The sequence below is a fragment of the Balaenoptera musculus genome, chromosome 12 (genome assembly GCF_009873245.2).
Source record: "Balaenoptera musculus isolate JJ_BM4_2016_0621 chromosome 12, mBalMus1.pri.v3, whole genome shotgun sequence".
In the NCBI taxonomy this organism is placed as follows: Eukaryota; Metazoa; Chordata; class Mammalia; order Artiodactyla; family Balaenopteridae; genus Balaenoptera; species Balaenoptera musculus.
Window position 1 is genome coordinate 21,688,379 of NC_045796.1, and position 15,612 is coordinate 21,703,990.

General features: G+C 38.2%; 1 protein-coding gene across 7 annotated transcripts in view; it reads right to left on the minus strand.

The window, feature by feature from the left end:
- PHACTR2 (phosphatase and actin regulator 2) overlaps positions 1 to 15,612 on the minus strand; it is a 262,820-nt gene that overhangs the window by 127,054 nt on the left and 120,154 nt on the right. For 6 of the 7 annotated variants that reach the window (XM_036871320.1, XM_036871322.1, XM_036871319.1 and 3 more), the window contains exon 1: positions 2,862 to 3,105. The exons of the other annotated variant lie outside the window; for it this stretch is intronic. In XM_036871320.1, coding sequence (XP_036727215.1) covers positions 2,862 to 2,907 — 46 coding nt within the window. In that variant the 5' untranslated portion in view covers positions 2,908 to 3,105. Of the gene's footprint in view, positions 1 to 2,861; positions 3,106 to 15,612 lie in introns of those variants that run through there. 7 annotated transcript variants of the gene reach the window in all.

Below are 15,612 nucleotides of genomic sequence, written 5' to 3' on the forward strand. Positions count from 1 at the left end.
ATAACCCAAATGTTCATCAACTGATGGATGGATAAATAAAATGTGGTATATTAATACAGTGGAATATTATTTGGCAATAATAAGAAACGAAGTACTGATACATGCTACAACATGGATGACCCTTGAAAACATCATGCTAAGTGAAAGAAGCCAGTCACAAAAGGCGTGTTGTGTTGTATGATCCCACTTATATAAATTCTTCAGAATAAGCAAACCTACAGAAGCAGAAAGGGGATTAGTGCTTAATTAGGGCTAGGAGTCTGGGGTTGAGAAGGATGGGAACAGGGATCGATGGTTGCAGAACACGGTGAATATACTGAAAAACAACGAATTGTACACTTTCGATGGGTGAATTTTATGGTATGTTAATTATATGTCAATAAAGCTGTTTTGAAAAATAGAAATAATGACTCTAACTGCACGTTTTCAGAAATCATTATTACTTGGTCTTCTTAGAACCTAGATGCAGCCCTAAGCTGAAAGGCTCAAAAGAGCCTGAAATCAAGAAAGAAAAGCAAGCTAACCTGTGGCCTATAGTGCTGATTTTTACAAAAGCCCAAATCGAGTAACAAGTATAAACTATCAGACTCTGTGCTATTGACTCCTTAGACTCAAACAGATTTTCCCCCTGTTAAGCATTTACGATGGGAAGCCTCTTCGCCACTGTAATCCCTAGCAGCCACTCTAGACTTAAACAACTAGTAGATGCCTGAGATCACACAGAACAAAGATCTTCACACCACTTGTGAAGCCAGTGGCAAACAGCTAACGAGGAGTGAACAAAATATTTGGAAGGGTAGAGGGTTTGACATTCTCAGACTCAGAGAAGAACACCAACATGAATATAAAACTTAGGATATGGCAACCAAATGTTCTGTTTTTGTTGTTTTTTCATTTTCATTTGGAATCTAATGGCAAAACTTCAGGGAAATGGAGTGATAGTAATACACTTAGAGGATATAAATGGATATCATGAGAAAACTGCTCCGCTCTTAACATTAAAAAACTTCAGTCATGGCAACTGTCATCCCTTAACCAACAAAACCAAACCAAAAAAACCCTCTACTCATGATGTCTGAATTGGTCACTCCAAGATATACAAACTTTTAATCAACTAAACGGAGGACCTGTAATTTAAGTATAACACCATTCCATGAGATATTTCTCTGAAATATCTTTTATGGTCAAGCATAACTTTCTGTTTAAATTACTTATAAATAAACTGACCAATCTCTTGACATGATTAGTCATTGTATTAGGAATTACAGCAATCTGGGTATTTTCTGCTGTACTGGGTAAGAGTTAGGAAAGTCACATTTTAGGATTCTACTTTGCTTCTTAGGCATCATTTATGTAACATTCCTTGATTTTTACAAATGCAAAATTCACTTTTCTAATATTAACCCTAACAATACTTTGTGGCTAAAGAACTAAATTCAGGGCAGTACTTTATGCCTGTTGTACTGGAGTACTGATCTAACTCTATGCTTTGCCAGTGCCGAAATTTAAAAATATAACTCTTCCTTGAAATGAAAGAAGTCACACTGCTTTAAAGTAAGACAAAGGAAAGTAAGCCTTAATTGCACAAAATAGTTTACTAAAATTAAGATCCTAATCGACACTCCCCCTCAAATTCCCAAAAAGCTATCAACATGAAGTCTCTTCTGTTCAGCAGCGGCACTGTACAACCTTGTCAATAACAGTAAGGGAAGGTGTGATCTTTTTTGGATTCTGATTCCTCTCCTTTGCAGACGGTTGGTTCTCCTGAGGCATTAACATAAACCGGAGCAAAGCTTATGATATTTCAGGGAGTGAAGCTCTACAATATAAACAAACCCACGCTGGGGGAGGCTGGAATGGTAGAATGCTATCTAGTTAAGAGACATCCTGGAGCTGATTAAAACAACAACAACAACAAAAAAAAAGAACCCTTCATCTCTGCACTGTCATTTCCTTTCAGCAAGATCCTGTTGATGTTTACACAATTTGAAAAGTGTATCAAATACCTCAAGGAATAACGTAAATGCCCCCTTTGAGGTTTTCTTTTTTAATTCTTGATGGAAAAACATATCAAAATAGTATCTTTTAAGTATGTTTCGTTATCCAATCACAAGTATCGCCACCAAAAAGTTGTTTATCCTTACACTACTGGAGAAACGCCAGACGTACCTTCCTTCCTTTTTTTTTTTTTAAGAAAATGGAAAAAAGAAACTTAAAACAGGGCAGTATAGCTCAGAAACATTACACACGTTTCCATCAAACGATATTTAGCCCTGAATAACCGGGTTCATGAAATGTTTCCCCAAATTTTATAGCTTGTGTCTAATAAACAAGTATCATTTGAAACAATTAAGCTTTTTTCTGTTAGTTATTAAGTATTCAGCGTTCTGCCAGGATAAAAGAAGGCAAACAGCACTTCTACTCCGAAACACAAACTATAAATCAGTTGACAAGCTTGAAAGAATTCAGTTCTAGTCTGTTCGGAAGCCAAGTGTAAATACAGAAAAACCTGTTGGCGAGTTTATCTTGCTCTTTAAGTTTCGCGTTTTTAAAACAAAGCAATACGCCAATGGCGTTTCTCGTAAATTTCAGGCTCAGAAGCGATTCTGAGAAACACGAAAGCGAGGCATCTCAGAGAAAATAGAGCCTGTGCCTTTAAGGTAAAATCGGCTGGATCCCAAAAGGCATTCCACTTTTCCACGACAAAGAGTTTGGGGGAGCGCTACCTCTCGGGTTTCTCGGAGGGACTTGGCGGGTTCGGGCAGAGCCCGGTTCGCCGAGGAGCCCTCGACCGCCCAGGCTGCCCCGAGCCAGCCCAGCGCCCGCGGGGCGGGAGCGCATCGCGTGCGCCCCGGACTCACCGCTGCTGGGCTGCGGGGACAGCGTGGAGACCGAGGTCTGGCCCATGTCTCGGGTCGCAGGGCCAGGTCGGGCGATCACGCGGCTCTTTTGGTCCTTGGATCATGGGTCCGCTCGCAGAAAGATTCCCAAGCGTTCATTTCCCGGTCCGTGCGGAGCTGCCCGCCGGGTCCCCTCACCTTCTCCCCTTCGCGGGTCTCCCAGCCCGGCCGGCCGCAGCCGGCGCGGCGGATCCTGCCCAGCGGATGCCTGTCATTCCTCTATGCAGATTAGCTGGGGTCAAGGGTCACGGGGGAGGAGAGAGGGGGAGTGGGCGACGGGGGCGGTGGAATGAGGGGGGCGAGGAAGTGGGGAGGGGAGAGGCCCCGGCTGGTCCAGCCGCGCCTGCGGGGGCTGTGAGACCCGCGACCCCCCCAGGGTAGCAGAGAGTTCGGGTGACTCCCGTTTAACTTAAAAGGTTCCCTGTCAAATAAGAAAAGGAATTAAAGTACTTAGTCACGGTACTTAATTTAAGAAAATTTGTTTCGTTAAAGCTAGTTCCTTCCTCACATTGTTTGCTGATATGTGTGCATTTTTTTTTCTCCTTTTAAAAATTATCTTCCTTTTAACAAGTGGAATTTTAAAAAGCAGTATTAGTGGCCTCAATCAGGTTGAACAATAAATCTGAATGATGGATCTATGTGTGAGATCAACAAAGTATACACTTTGCTCTCTACCACCTAGACTCTGGGAAGTTCACCTCTCCTATATTCAGAAGAATCACTGTGAGACTATCAAACTGCATGGTAAGCTGTTTAAAATATACAAAAGGTGAAAACAACAGTAATTTATTTTAGAAGTTAACATTCCATAAAAGTTAAATTAAATCCTACTGTAATTAAATCTCAACCGCAAACTCCTTAAAAATATGAATACAAATACGGTTGATGAGAAATCTAGATGCCATATCTATCTCCATCTATCTATTGATCAAGCTATAGATAGATCGATAGATAGATGGAGATAGATATGGCATTAGACTGGATGGTGGTTACATAAATGTGGTTCACTTTAAGAAAATTCATTGAATTGTATACTATGATTTGTGCATTTTTCTGAATGTATATGTTTCATTAAAGTTTTTTTTTAAGTGTATTTTTTTGTTTTGGCCAGGCCTCTAGGCTTATGGGATCGAACCCAGGGCCCCGGCAGCGCGAGCACCGAGTCCTAACCACTGGCCGCCAGGGGATTCCCAAAAAAGAGTATTTTTTAATTTTTTAATTTATTTTTATTGGAGTATAGTTGATTTGCAATGTTGTGTTAGTTTCTGCTGTACAGCAAAGTGAATCAGTTATACATATGCATATATCCACTCTTTTTTAGATTCTTTTCCCATATAGGTCATTAGAGAGTATTGAGTAGAGTTTCCTGTGCTACACAGTAGGTCCCTATTTGTTATCTATTTTATATATAATAGTGTGTATATGTCAATCCCGATCTCCCAATTTATCCGTCTCCAACAGTGTATTTTTAAAAAAACTATATTTAGCTCACTTGCCACAGCTTTCACTTTTTAGGTTATCCTAGACATTCAACTCTGAACTATTAAAAATCTATATAGTATATAATCATTAGAGAAATGCAAATCAAAACTACAATGAGGTATCACCTCACACTGGTCAGAATGGCTATCATCAAAAAATCTACAAACAATAAGTGCTTGAGAGGGTGTGGAGAAAAGGGAACCCTCCTACACTGTTGATGGGAATGTAAATTGGTGCAGCCAGTAGGAGAACAGTATGGAGGTTCTTTAAAAAACTAAAAATAGAGCTACCATATGATCCTGCAATCCCAGTCCTGGGCATATATCCAGAGAAAACCGTAATTCGAAAAGATACATGCACCCCAATATTCATTGCAGCACTATTTACAATAGCCAGGACATGGAAGCAACCTAAATGTCCATCAGTGGAGAAATGGATAAAGAAGATGTGGTACAGGGCTTCCCTGGTGGCGCAGTGGTTAAGAATCTGCCTGCCAATGCAGGGGACACGGGTTCGAGCCCTGGTCTGGGAGGATCCCACATGCCGCGGAGCAACTGGGCCCGTGAGCCACAACTACTGAGCCTGTGCTCTAGAACCCTCAAGCCACAACTACTGAGCCTGAGTGCCACAACTACTGAAGCCTGTGCGCCTGGAGCCTGTGCTCCGCAACAAGAGAAGCCACCGCAGTGAGAAGCCCCTGCACCGCAACGAAGAGTAGCCCCTACTCATCACAACTAGAGAAAGCCCGGGCGCAGCAACGAAGACCCAGTGCATCCAAAAATAAATAAATTAAATAAATAAATTTTTTAAAAAAGATGTGGTACATATATACTATGGAATATTTATACTCAGCCATAAAAAGAAACGAAATTGAGTTATTTGTAGTGAGGTGGGTGGACCTAGAGTCTGTCATACAGAGTGAAGTAAGTCAGAAAGAGAAAAACAAATACCGTATGCTAACACATACATATGGAATCTTAAAAAAAAAAAAAAAAGGTTCTGAAGAACCTAGGGGCAGGACAGGAATGAAGACGCAGATGTAGAGAATGGACTTGAGGACATGGGGAGGGGGAAGGGTAAGCTGGGACGAAGTGAGAGAGTAGCATGGACATATATACACTACCAAACGTAAAATAGCTAGCTAGTGGGAAGCAGCCACATAGCACAGGGAGATCAGCTCGGTGCTTTGTGACCACCTAGAGGGGTGGGATAGGGAGGGTGGGAGGGAGACACAAGAGGGAGGAGATATGGGGACGTATGTATATGTATAGCTGATTCACTTTGTTATAAAGCAGAAACTAACACACCATTGTAAAGCACTTATACTCCAATAAAGATGTTTTAAAAAAAAAAAGATCACATAGAGCCTTGCTTTGTTTTTTGAAAGACATTTGCTTGTCTGTTTCATCATTTAAGTTACCCTCTTTTTTTCACACCCAAATAGCCCACCCTCTACTGTGAAGAAAACTTTTTCCCTAGAATAGTGTGATCAATTATCTACTTCCTTTTGCCTAATTCACTCTTAAGAAACACTGATTTTTTTTTTTTTTGAGTGGCTACAAAGACCTTATCAAATTATTTAAAATGTTGGTATCTATGTATTCACATGTATACATAAAACAATTACATAGAATCTTCAGATCACTGTGGTGCTAATGTGGTATACACATGAGCCTGGCAGGGACTCAGATGAGACCAGGCTTGGAGGCATAGGGCTTTGGAAAACTGGACGTCCTTCTAAGGACCTGAGAGGAGTGGGGTGACGAGGAAATGGCCACTTCAGGGGTTTGGCTTAACCCCACTGCTCAGAGCTCCACCTCAAGCTCCTTTCCCATCTTCACGGGAAGGGAACCCATTTTCAGACTGTATCCCCACTACATACAAGCCAAGTCCCTAAAATCTTGCTGTGGCAAACACACGCAGGAATCCACTGGACCAAGTCTTTATAAATATATTTATATCAGAGAAAAGCAAGGCACTTTGGGAGCATTACGGCTCACTCTCCTACATACGTCATTCTAGACAGAAAGTAAAAATTGGTTAGTTTCTCAAGCAAGTTAAATGAGTAGTTAATACAATAACAAAATTGTTCCCTAGCCCTTCCTGAGGCACAGGTTGAGGCGCACCTCTAGGTGACACCTGGTCCCAGGTCATCTGGACCCCGGCAGACCTCAAAAACTGATGCCCCCAGGAAGCCTGACATCTCTGCTGAGCAAAAGCGCCTGACCTTGGGGCACCGCCCCCTCCCCAGGCCCTGAGGTCAGGTGAGGGGGGTTGCAGTGGGAGGCACGCGGAGAGCAGAGCCGGGACACGGTGGGAATGCTTAAGCAGGGTCACCAAAGCCACAGAGACCTCCGTCTATCCGAGCTGGTGCTGCAGAGCCGGAGGATCAGCTCCACAAAGAAACCCTGATATTTTGTAACAAAACTGAGGATTAACCAAGATGTGAGTTCTAATTAGGACAATGAAATTAATCCTAACTAAATTTCCTTTTAAAGTGCAAGGCTGCTGTGTTTGGGAACACATTCCACCTGGGGGGTTCAGCAGTGAGAGTAAACAATTATAATGGCTCTTCTATTTCTTCCTTTAAATTGTCTTAAAACAACAACCACCAAAAAAAAAAAGACCAGGTTGAGTGTTCTCTCAATCTAAACTGAGAGGAGGAAATTCTCACTCTTCTTTCCATTGATAGAGCCTAATGGATAAGGGAGGTCATTGATTAGAGGAAATATACCATAAATTTTGCACATCAGAATATGTAAATACAATGATTTTCTTTGAAATTAACAAAAGCTAAACTTTGACGTACAGTGTCATTTTTGGTATCAATACTTCTTTTCCTTGAGAAACAATAATATGTTTCTTTTTATTTCTTCTGTAAATTCATATTTCAAACATCAAAGGGGTACTCTATAGCTGTAGTCTTTCAGGATTTACTAAATCCATCTATATATACCTTATTCAAAAACCTTTCATGATTTGCTAGTTAATATAATCTTAGCCTCATCTGGGATTCTTATAACCCCCCGATCAGGTTACACATTTTCCTCTGAAAGTTTTCCAGTTCCATTACATTATCCTTGAAGCATGTCAACCAAAACTGCAGGAAGTAGGCATTAAAGTGCCATTATAAGGGTGGCGCAGTTTATTCTATTTTGTTTCCAGTGCTTCCCATGAGGCTTGGTGTTTTAACAGCCTTTTTATCACAGCTAACAAATTACATTAATGAGCATAGAGAAAGTCTACAGAAATCCCTGAATTCCATTTATAGGTCATAACATAAAGGTTAGAATTTATCATCTAACAAGAGTATGTTATAGGTCATAACATAAAGGTTAGAATTTATCATCTAACAAGAGTATGTTAAGATAATTCCCCCCCCCCAGGGGCTTCCCTGGTGGCACAGTGGTTAAGAATCCGCCTGCCAATGCAGGGGACACGGGTTCGAGCCCTGGTCTTGGAAGGTCCCACATGCCGCGGAGCAACTAAGCCCATGTGCCACAAGTACTGAGCCCATGCGCCACAACTACTGAAGCCCATGCGCCTAGAGCCTGTGCTCCGCAACAAGAGAAGCCACCACAATGAGAAACACGCGCACCACAATGAAGAGTAGCCCCCGCTCGCCTCAACTAAAGAAAGCCTGCACGCAGTGACGAAGACCCAGCACAGCCAAATATAAAAAAAATAATAAATTTATAAAAAAAAAAAGATAACTTCCCCCCAAATTGCCCTTTTCTTGCCTCATTACAGCTCATCTGCTATTATTCAGCGAACTCACAGTTTTACTAAGAGCTCTGCCTGTTAATCCCTCAAGTTTATAGTTTAACGGTGGGAATGTTTAATGTCATCTGAAAAAAATGGATGTTTCTCTGTGTTACCTCTTTCCAGAGAATTTATAAAATTGCTAAAGAAGATTAGTGCCAACATCTAACTTTGAGGAAATGATCTATTTATAACTCTTCAGCATTGGTCCTGTTCTTCAGTCTATATTTCTAGACCAATCTCTCATCCAGTGATATCCTGGCAAATGCTCAACAACTGGTTTGCTCTGGGGGTGGGGACAAGACTGATGTGCGATTTGTGTTTGCTGTTTTCTATGATATTAATACTTCTACAATGACCAATTCAATGAGTGGTCAGCTGGCTCGCAAAATTTATGTCAACTGGTTTGCCAAGTTTCTGGAAATTTAACAACGGGCCTCTATGAGCAGGCTTCAGAGTAGCACCACTTTCATGTTTTTTAATATGCTGTCATCAAATCATACCATGACTGATTGTGAGAAATTGTTGATGTTAAACCTTCCTAAAAATATAGACTGACAGCATCTTCTGATTTTTTCCATCATCCGGTCTAAATATTTTTGAACCCCTGAAAGACCTTCTGTGATTTCTTCCTTTACTTCCGGAAAGAAATTAAATTGGGTGGATTAGTTAGAGCGAATTTCCCCTCCCGGAAACTGGTTTGCCTTTTGACAAAGAGGTTGTACTTCTTGAGGTTTTCAAGCATTTTACCCTATAACACAGATTTCACTGGCTTGTAGGAGTTATTAAATTCATCCATCTGGGGTACCCAAAGTGACACTTGCACTTTTTATGGGTGGAAATCACTAGTTCCATTAGATAAAAGTTAAAAGCAGACATAAACCTAAACTTTAGCAATCTATTTGTGGAAAGGTCCTTTCCTACCAGGTCAAAGTCCAAATTGTAGGCATACAATTTGGTGACTAGAGAGATGGTTTACAACAAGTACAGTCACCATTACCAAGTCCTGTAACTTAAGTCACTGACAGGCTTTTCTAGTGGCCAAATCTCAGCTTGGAGTAGGAGAAAGAGTGAGATCTTCCTCCCTCAAAGCACAGATGCCATGAATACTCATCCTAGGTGTCTGGTTTCCTGGCTGCTGCTGGCTCTGCTAGGACCACATTTTGAGACACCAGCATTTGGTGGTGAGGGGGTAGGAGGAGGAGGGTTAGGCAGAGTACCAGAAGATGAGATGGTTGATCAGAGCAGCGGTGGTCTAGAAAGCAAAAGTGGCTGGTTGGTGGCCACGTACAGGTAGATGAAGATCTCTTAACTGGCACCCTTATTCCTGGACTTGGCCGTGAAGATCTAGTGAATTACTGGTATTTGCCTGAGTAATGGGAATCGCAGTCATAGAAAACCTTCTCCTAGTGGAAAGGAAATGAAACTTAGTAATTAAAACTTAGTAACTTTCCAAATAGGATTTTTTTAAAGTGTACTAGTTTGTTTTCTAGATACAATGGTCAGAAGAAACAACAGAAATTCACAGATGATCTAAAAGGATCAGTTTAATCATTTATTTTCTTCCTACCTACCACTGTCAGATTTATTAAAGAGCAGAAAACTGTCTTTTCTCCCTTTGTCTCGTGGAGGTGCTAAAGGTCAATTTTTTAAATTAGAAGGCTATTTTTAACACAAGAGGTTCTAATAATCAAGTACAAGAATATATAACTCAGAAACTAAAAGCTGGTGTGCAAAAGTTTTTAAGTAGGTTTTTACTAGACTATCTGCCAGTTTTTTGAAACTTTGCATTACTCCAAAACTTGGCTACATTTTGTGAAAGTCAGCATATTTAGAAACATATAACTACTAAAAAGCAAATAGAATGTTATGATTTCAGTTGAAATTCTGTATATGCAACCAGTGTTTACTTTTTAAAACGTTACTCTACAGCAATTGCCACCAAATGCTTCCTATGCCTTTTATTTTGACAATGCTGAGAGATTTTAGTTTTAACATGATAATATAAACAGACAAAGGAGAACTCTGGTTAAGAAAAGAATTACAACTTTAGACATTCTAGTTATATTCAGCATCAGTAGGAGAGAAAACCACATTCCAGAAGTATTAGAACAGGAAACAAACCTGTAAGACAGGCTTTTCTTTCCTATTGTTCTCATATTTTTATATGATTTATTTCCTGAGTTTTTCTTCTACTGCTCGCTCAAGCTAAAAGGATTAACAAAATACCTTGCCCCTGTTTTGCCCTGAGTGAGTCTCTGCCGAGGGCATGGTGTTTCACACGTGTGCTTACTTAGTGATTGAGCTGGATGGTTAGAAGATTTACTCTGGAAAATAAAGACCTCGAGGGGTGGTGCTGGAATTTCCTTTTCCAGAAACTTTCCCCCACCCCAGGAGAAAAAGTGTGTAATTTGCTGCACTTCGTTTTACAAGAAAAACAAATTACTCGTCCACAGTATTTAAAACTCTGACAACTGCTATAAAATGAATAATCTTTAATTTACTAACCGAAATCTATAGAGAACATTCCTTCAAGACATTTTTAATAATTAGTGCCCAATTTACAGAAAGTAATTGCTTAAAATAAGGTCCAAATCATTGTTTTATTAACCATCGCATCTATCCCTAGAACCTAACAAAGTGTCTGGCACATAGAGGGCACTCAATATGTATTGTGTGATAAATCACATTTACATGATTTCCTTAATTATAGTAAATTGCAGCGTGGATGAAAAAAATCCAGCTAGGAATAAATGTATGATTTTGGTGATATTATGCGGACTGCATAGCAAGATGATATCAATTTGTGTCACTGACTGTAAATTTCCTTTTATATGCCATTCTATTAATAATAATCATCATCTAGTCATTTAGCTAGAATTAACTGAGGATCTCCCATGGGCCTCACACCTCTAGTGTGAGGATAAGTGAGGTACAGACCGTACCCTGGAGGACTTCACTATATATATATATGGTGGAGGGTGGGTGTTTTGGCTTACAAGTAAATTACTATAACAGTGAGTACTATGATAGAGGTTTGTTCCACCAAGAGTTAAGGATGAACAGTGGGCTGCTACAGGGAAGGCTCTGAACTTTATTAATTGCTAAATCCACATCTTTCCAATACAGAGTCAGCAACTCATTCTGAAGATGACTCAAGATTGTGAAGGGCTTCCGAAATCAAAGATTAAATTCTGATAGTATATAGTTAGTATTAACTGTATGTCTTTATTTATTGCTGACAGCTTTTTGAGGAATAATTTACAAACCCTAAATTCTACCCATTTAAAGTAAACAATTCAATGAGTTTTAGTAAATATGTAGTGCAACCACTTCTGCAGTCAGGTTTTAGAAAACTTTGAGAATCCTGAAGAGTTCCATCATGTGCTGCAGTTAATCCCTGTCCTACTCGTTGGCACCAGGCAACTACTGACCAGCTTTCCATCTCCATAGTTTAGACTCTTCTAAAATGTCATATAAATGGAATAAGAGCATATGCAGTTTTTTATATCTGGCTTTTTTCACTTAATGTTTTTGATATTCATCCATGTTCTTGTATGTATCAGTAGTCTGTTCCCTTTTGTTCTGAGTAGGGTTCCACTGTACGGCTATATCAAAGTTCGTTTATCTATTTGCCAGTTAATGGGCATGTGGTTGTAACTATACTGCATTGCATTGTATTCCTATTCTGTGAAAATACATAAGATGGATCTATCTATCTATCTATCTGTATGATAGTTCCGTATAAATAAGAATTCATTTATTGGTTCATCAGTCATCCAGCAAATATTTATTATGCATCTCCTTTGTACCAGGCTCTGTTCTAGGTATTTAAGATATAGAATTAAACAAAAAGTAAAAATATATGCATTCAGAGAACTTACATTTTAAGGAAAGGACAGAAAATAAACAATGAACATAATAAATCTGTAAATTTTATAGCAATTTAGAAGATGAAAAGTGCTATGAAATAAATGGGGAAGGGTAAGAGTGATGGATTAGCATGTGATGGTCATAGTAGTCCTCACTGAAAAGGTAATCAATGAGCACAGACTCAAAGGACATGATGGAGTTAGCCATGTGGTTATCTGGAGAAAGGGCATCCAAAGCCAGAAGACAAGAGCATGCTGTATGTTCAAGCAACACTAAGGGACCAGGGTGGTTGGAGGACAGTAAGGGAGGGGGAGGTGAGAAGGGGATTGTAAGCCATATGGGACCTTAAAGTTGACCATAAAAACTTTGGCTTTTACTATAAGTGAGATGAGGAAGCAATGACAGTTTTGAGCAAAGGAATGGCATGATCTGCCTTATGTATTAAGATCACTACGGCTTCTGAGTAGAGGATAGAAGAGACAAGGTTGGAAGCAGAGAGATCAGGAGAGACTACAAGAATATGCCAGGCAAGAAGTGACAGGGGCTTAGACCAGGTTGGCAACAGTGGGAATGGTGAAATGTACTTGGTTTCTGGGTACATTTTTAAGGTAGAGCCAAATTTCTTCATGGATTGAATGTGGAGTATGGGAGAAAAGAGATAAAGCAAGGACAACTTCAAAATTTTGTTTGAGCAATTGGAAGGGCTGAGTTGCCATTAATTAAATCTGAGACAACAGTGAGTGAAGTGGGTTTGGGGTAAAAAATTTGAAGTTCAAATTTGAAATGTTCAATTAGACATCCAATTGTAGAATGAAAACAATCCTAAGTGTCACCAAGGAAAAAATCAATCTATACCTAGATATATCCTAGGGACATTGAATGTCAAGAATAAAGAGAAAATTTAAAAAGTAGTGGGTAGAAAAGACAGATGCCACATCAAGGCATCACAATAAATCCAAGAAGACAATAGAATTATATTTTCTTTGTGTTATGGAGAAATATCTTAGAATTCCATACCCCAATAAACAATCATTCACTAAATCAAACAATCACTCACTAAAAGTGGTTAATCACTGAAGGAACTTCTACAGAATATTCCTCAGCAAGAAAGAAGAAGAGCCCAGATTAAGGGTGGGATGCAAAAAACAACAGTGAGTATAGAAATTGATAAAATTATGGTGAATTTAATAAACTATTGGCTGTGCAAAATGGAGAGGTAGTCAATGAGTTTTTAACATATGTTAAGGTCCTGATTTTGACCAGGAGGACAGACAAATTAAATACTTTTTGACTTTGTTAGAAAAATGTGTTGTTTCAAATAATAAGAAAAATATAATAATAAGCTTCCAAATCAGTAAATAAAAGAAAGGGGAATAAAAAAATGTTTCACTAACCCAAATAATGAGAAAAGAAAATGAGAGAAAACTTTAAAAAGAGCAGGCTAAAAAAGATGATGATCAAATAAGATGGTCAAGTTAGCCCAAAATTCTGATTGCAGTAAATGTGAAAGGAATATTCATATCTAATGACAAAGAGTAAAAGATTGGAGCAGAAATACAATGCATCTCTCTATCTGCCAATTTTGGGAGATACATCCAAAAGAGCAAAAGCTGAAAATAAAAGCATGAAAAATATATACTTAAGCAAATACCAAGGGAAAATTGGTGTATCAATATTAATAATAGATGAATTAAAATTGAGGTAAAAATAATGAATAGCATAGAGGGACCGATTATATAATGATAAAAAGAATAATTTAACAAGAAAATAGATGTACAAATTATCAGCTAGTATGCCCCTACCATCAGAATCTTGAAATACAAAAAACAAAAACTAACAGAATTAGAAGGATAGATAGACAAATTCACAATAATATGGAAAGATTTTAACATACCATGAAAAAGTAACAAGATCAAGCAGGCAAAACATTTTTAAGGTTATGAATATGAACAATCCATTTGATAAGCTTGGTTTTACAGATATATGTAGACACTGGTATTCAAGAAATAGCAACTACACATTGAGTAAATACTGGATCTCAATAAGTTTTAAAGAATTCATATTATATAATCTACAATCTCTGACCATAATGTAATGAAATGTGTTGATTTCTTAGAAATCAATAAGAAAAACAGTTAAAAAAAAAAAAAAAAAAAAAACCCTCTCATACTTTTTTGGAAACTTTTTTTTAAAAAAGTACTCCTAAGTTACACAAGGAAATCAAATTGTAACTTATAAAGTGTGTAGAACAAAACAATGAAAGCACTACAGAATATGTGAGATGATAGTAATGTGGTAATCAGAGGTATATTTAAAGTCTTAACTGAATTTTTAAAAAAAGAAAGAGAGGTTTATTCAGAGAGAAATAATATACTTATACAAATAAATTAGGTAAGTATTAAACTGATGAAGCTAAAAAAGGAAAGAAAAAAGAAGAAAAGGAACAGAGTAAGAAAGGGAATAATAAAAATAAGGGCACAAATGAAAATAAGAAATAAAAATCAAGAGATTTGCTTTGGTATATTCAGAAACTTCATTCATCCATGTGAAAAGCAGGGGTTGACTTAATAAATTAAGAGAATGCTCTGCATTTCTGAATGGAAAAAAGTAATTGGAATGCAGGTAAAGACAATTCAAGATGAAAAACAGAGCTATCTGGTAGTTACACGAACTGAAACATCACTAGTAGAAAGGTGAATTTAAAACTTACTATTTCGCATCCCGGGGAAAACACAGATGCATATTTAGTGCTATTTAAACCACTTGCATTATTAAATAGCACAGCATTCTATAAATAAAAACAGATGCTCAATCTACTGCTTATTTTTGTTTTCTTTAGAGTTAATATCTCTGTAATATTTTTTATTTGTACTACAATGGTATCTTTAAAACTCTAAATGACATCTTAAGGGAATTGCAAATAAGTAGTTTCTCATATTTCATAGGCCTAGCTTCAACTGTTCTTTACTGTTATGCTTCTGGTATTTTAAAACAGAAAAAAAAGAAAGCTCTAAGCTATGTTTCTGAAAACATACGTAGTTTTATTAGAACTTAAATCTAAACCTAAGATGCCTCCAAGTAAAACAGCCCCCTAGGGGAAAGTTGTACATATTGAAGAGGTTTCAGAGTATAAAAGGGATTTCAGTAACTGAAAATTACTTCTCAATTAAGGAAAGTTGACACATTCTCCAAACAGGTGATAAAGATGGGAGCTGAGAAGGGGGATGAGGCAACTTGCAGGTTGTTCAGACTTACTCTCTCATCAAAACAAGGTTTATTCAGGGAGAAATCATATAATCACACCATTAAGAAGCAGACATAAAAAATGGGCTTGGAATATTTACATTTAAAATCTATACACCACTCTCCAAAGCAATGAGGCTCTTTCATTGAAGGGTTTTCATTCCCCAACCTCCTTAAGCAGAGGGCTTTCAATTATGAGAATGCACAAGGGAAATTTTTACAAGGGAGAAAGGGGCCCAATATACAATAAGAATCAATCTTTACATGAAAGATTTATTGTTTTACTTTAAAAGAATATTGTTATTCCCTCTCTCTCATTTATTTAGCAAGAGAAAATGATGTGGATTTTGCT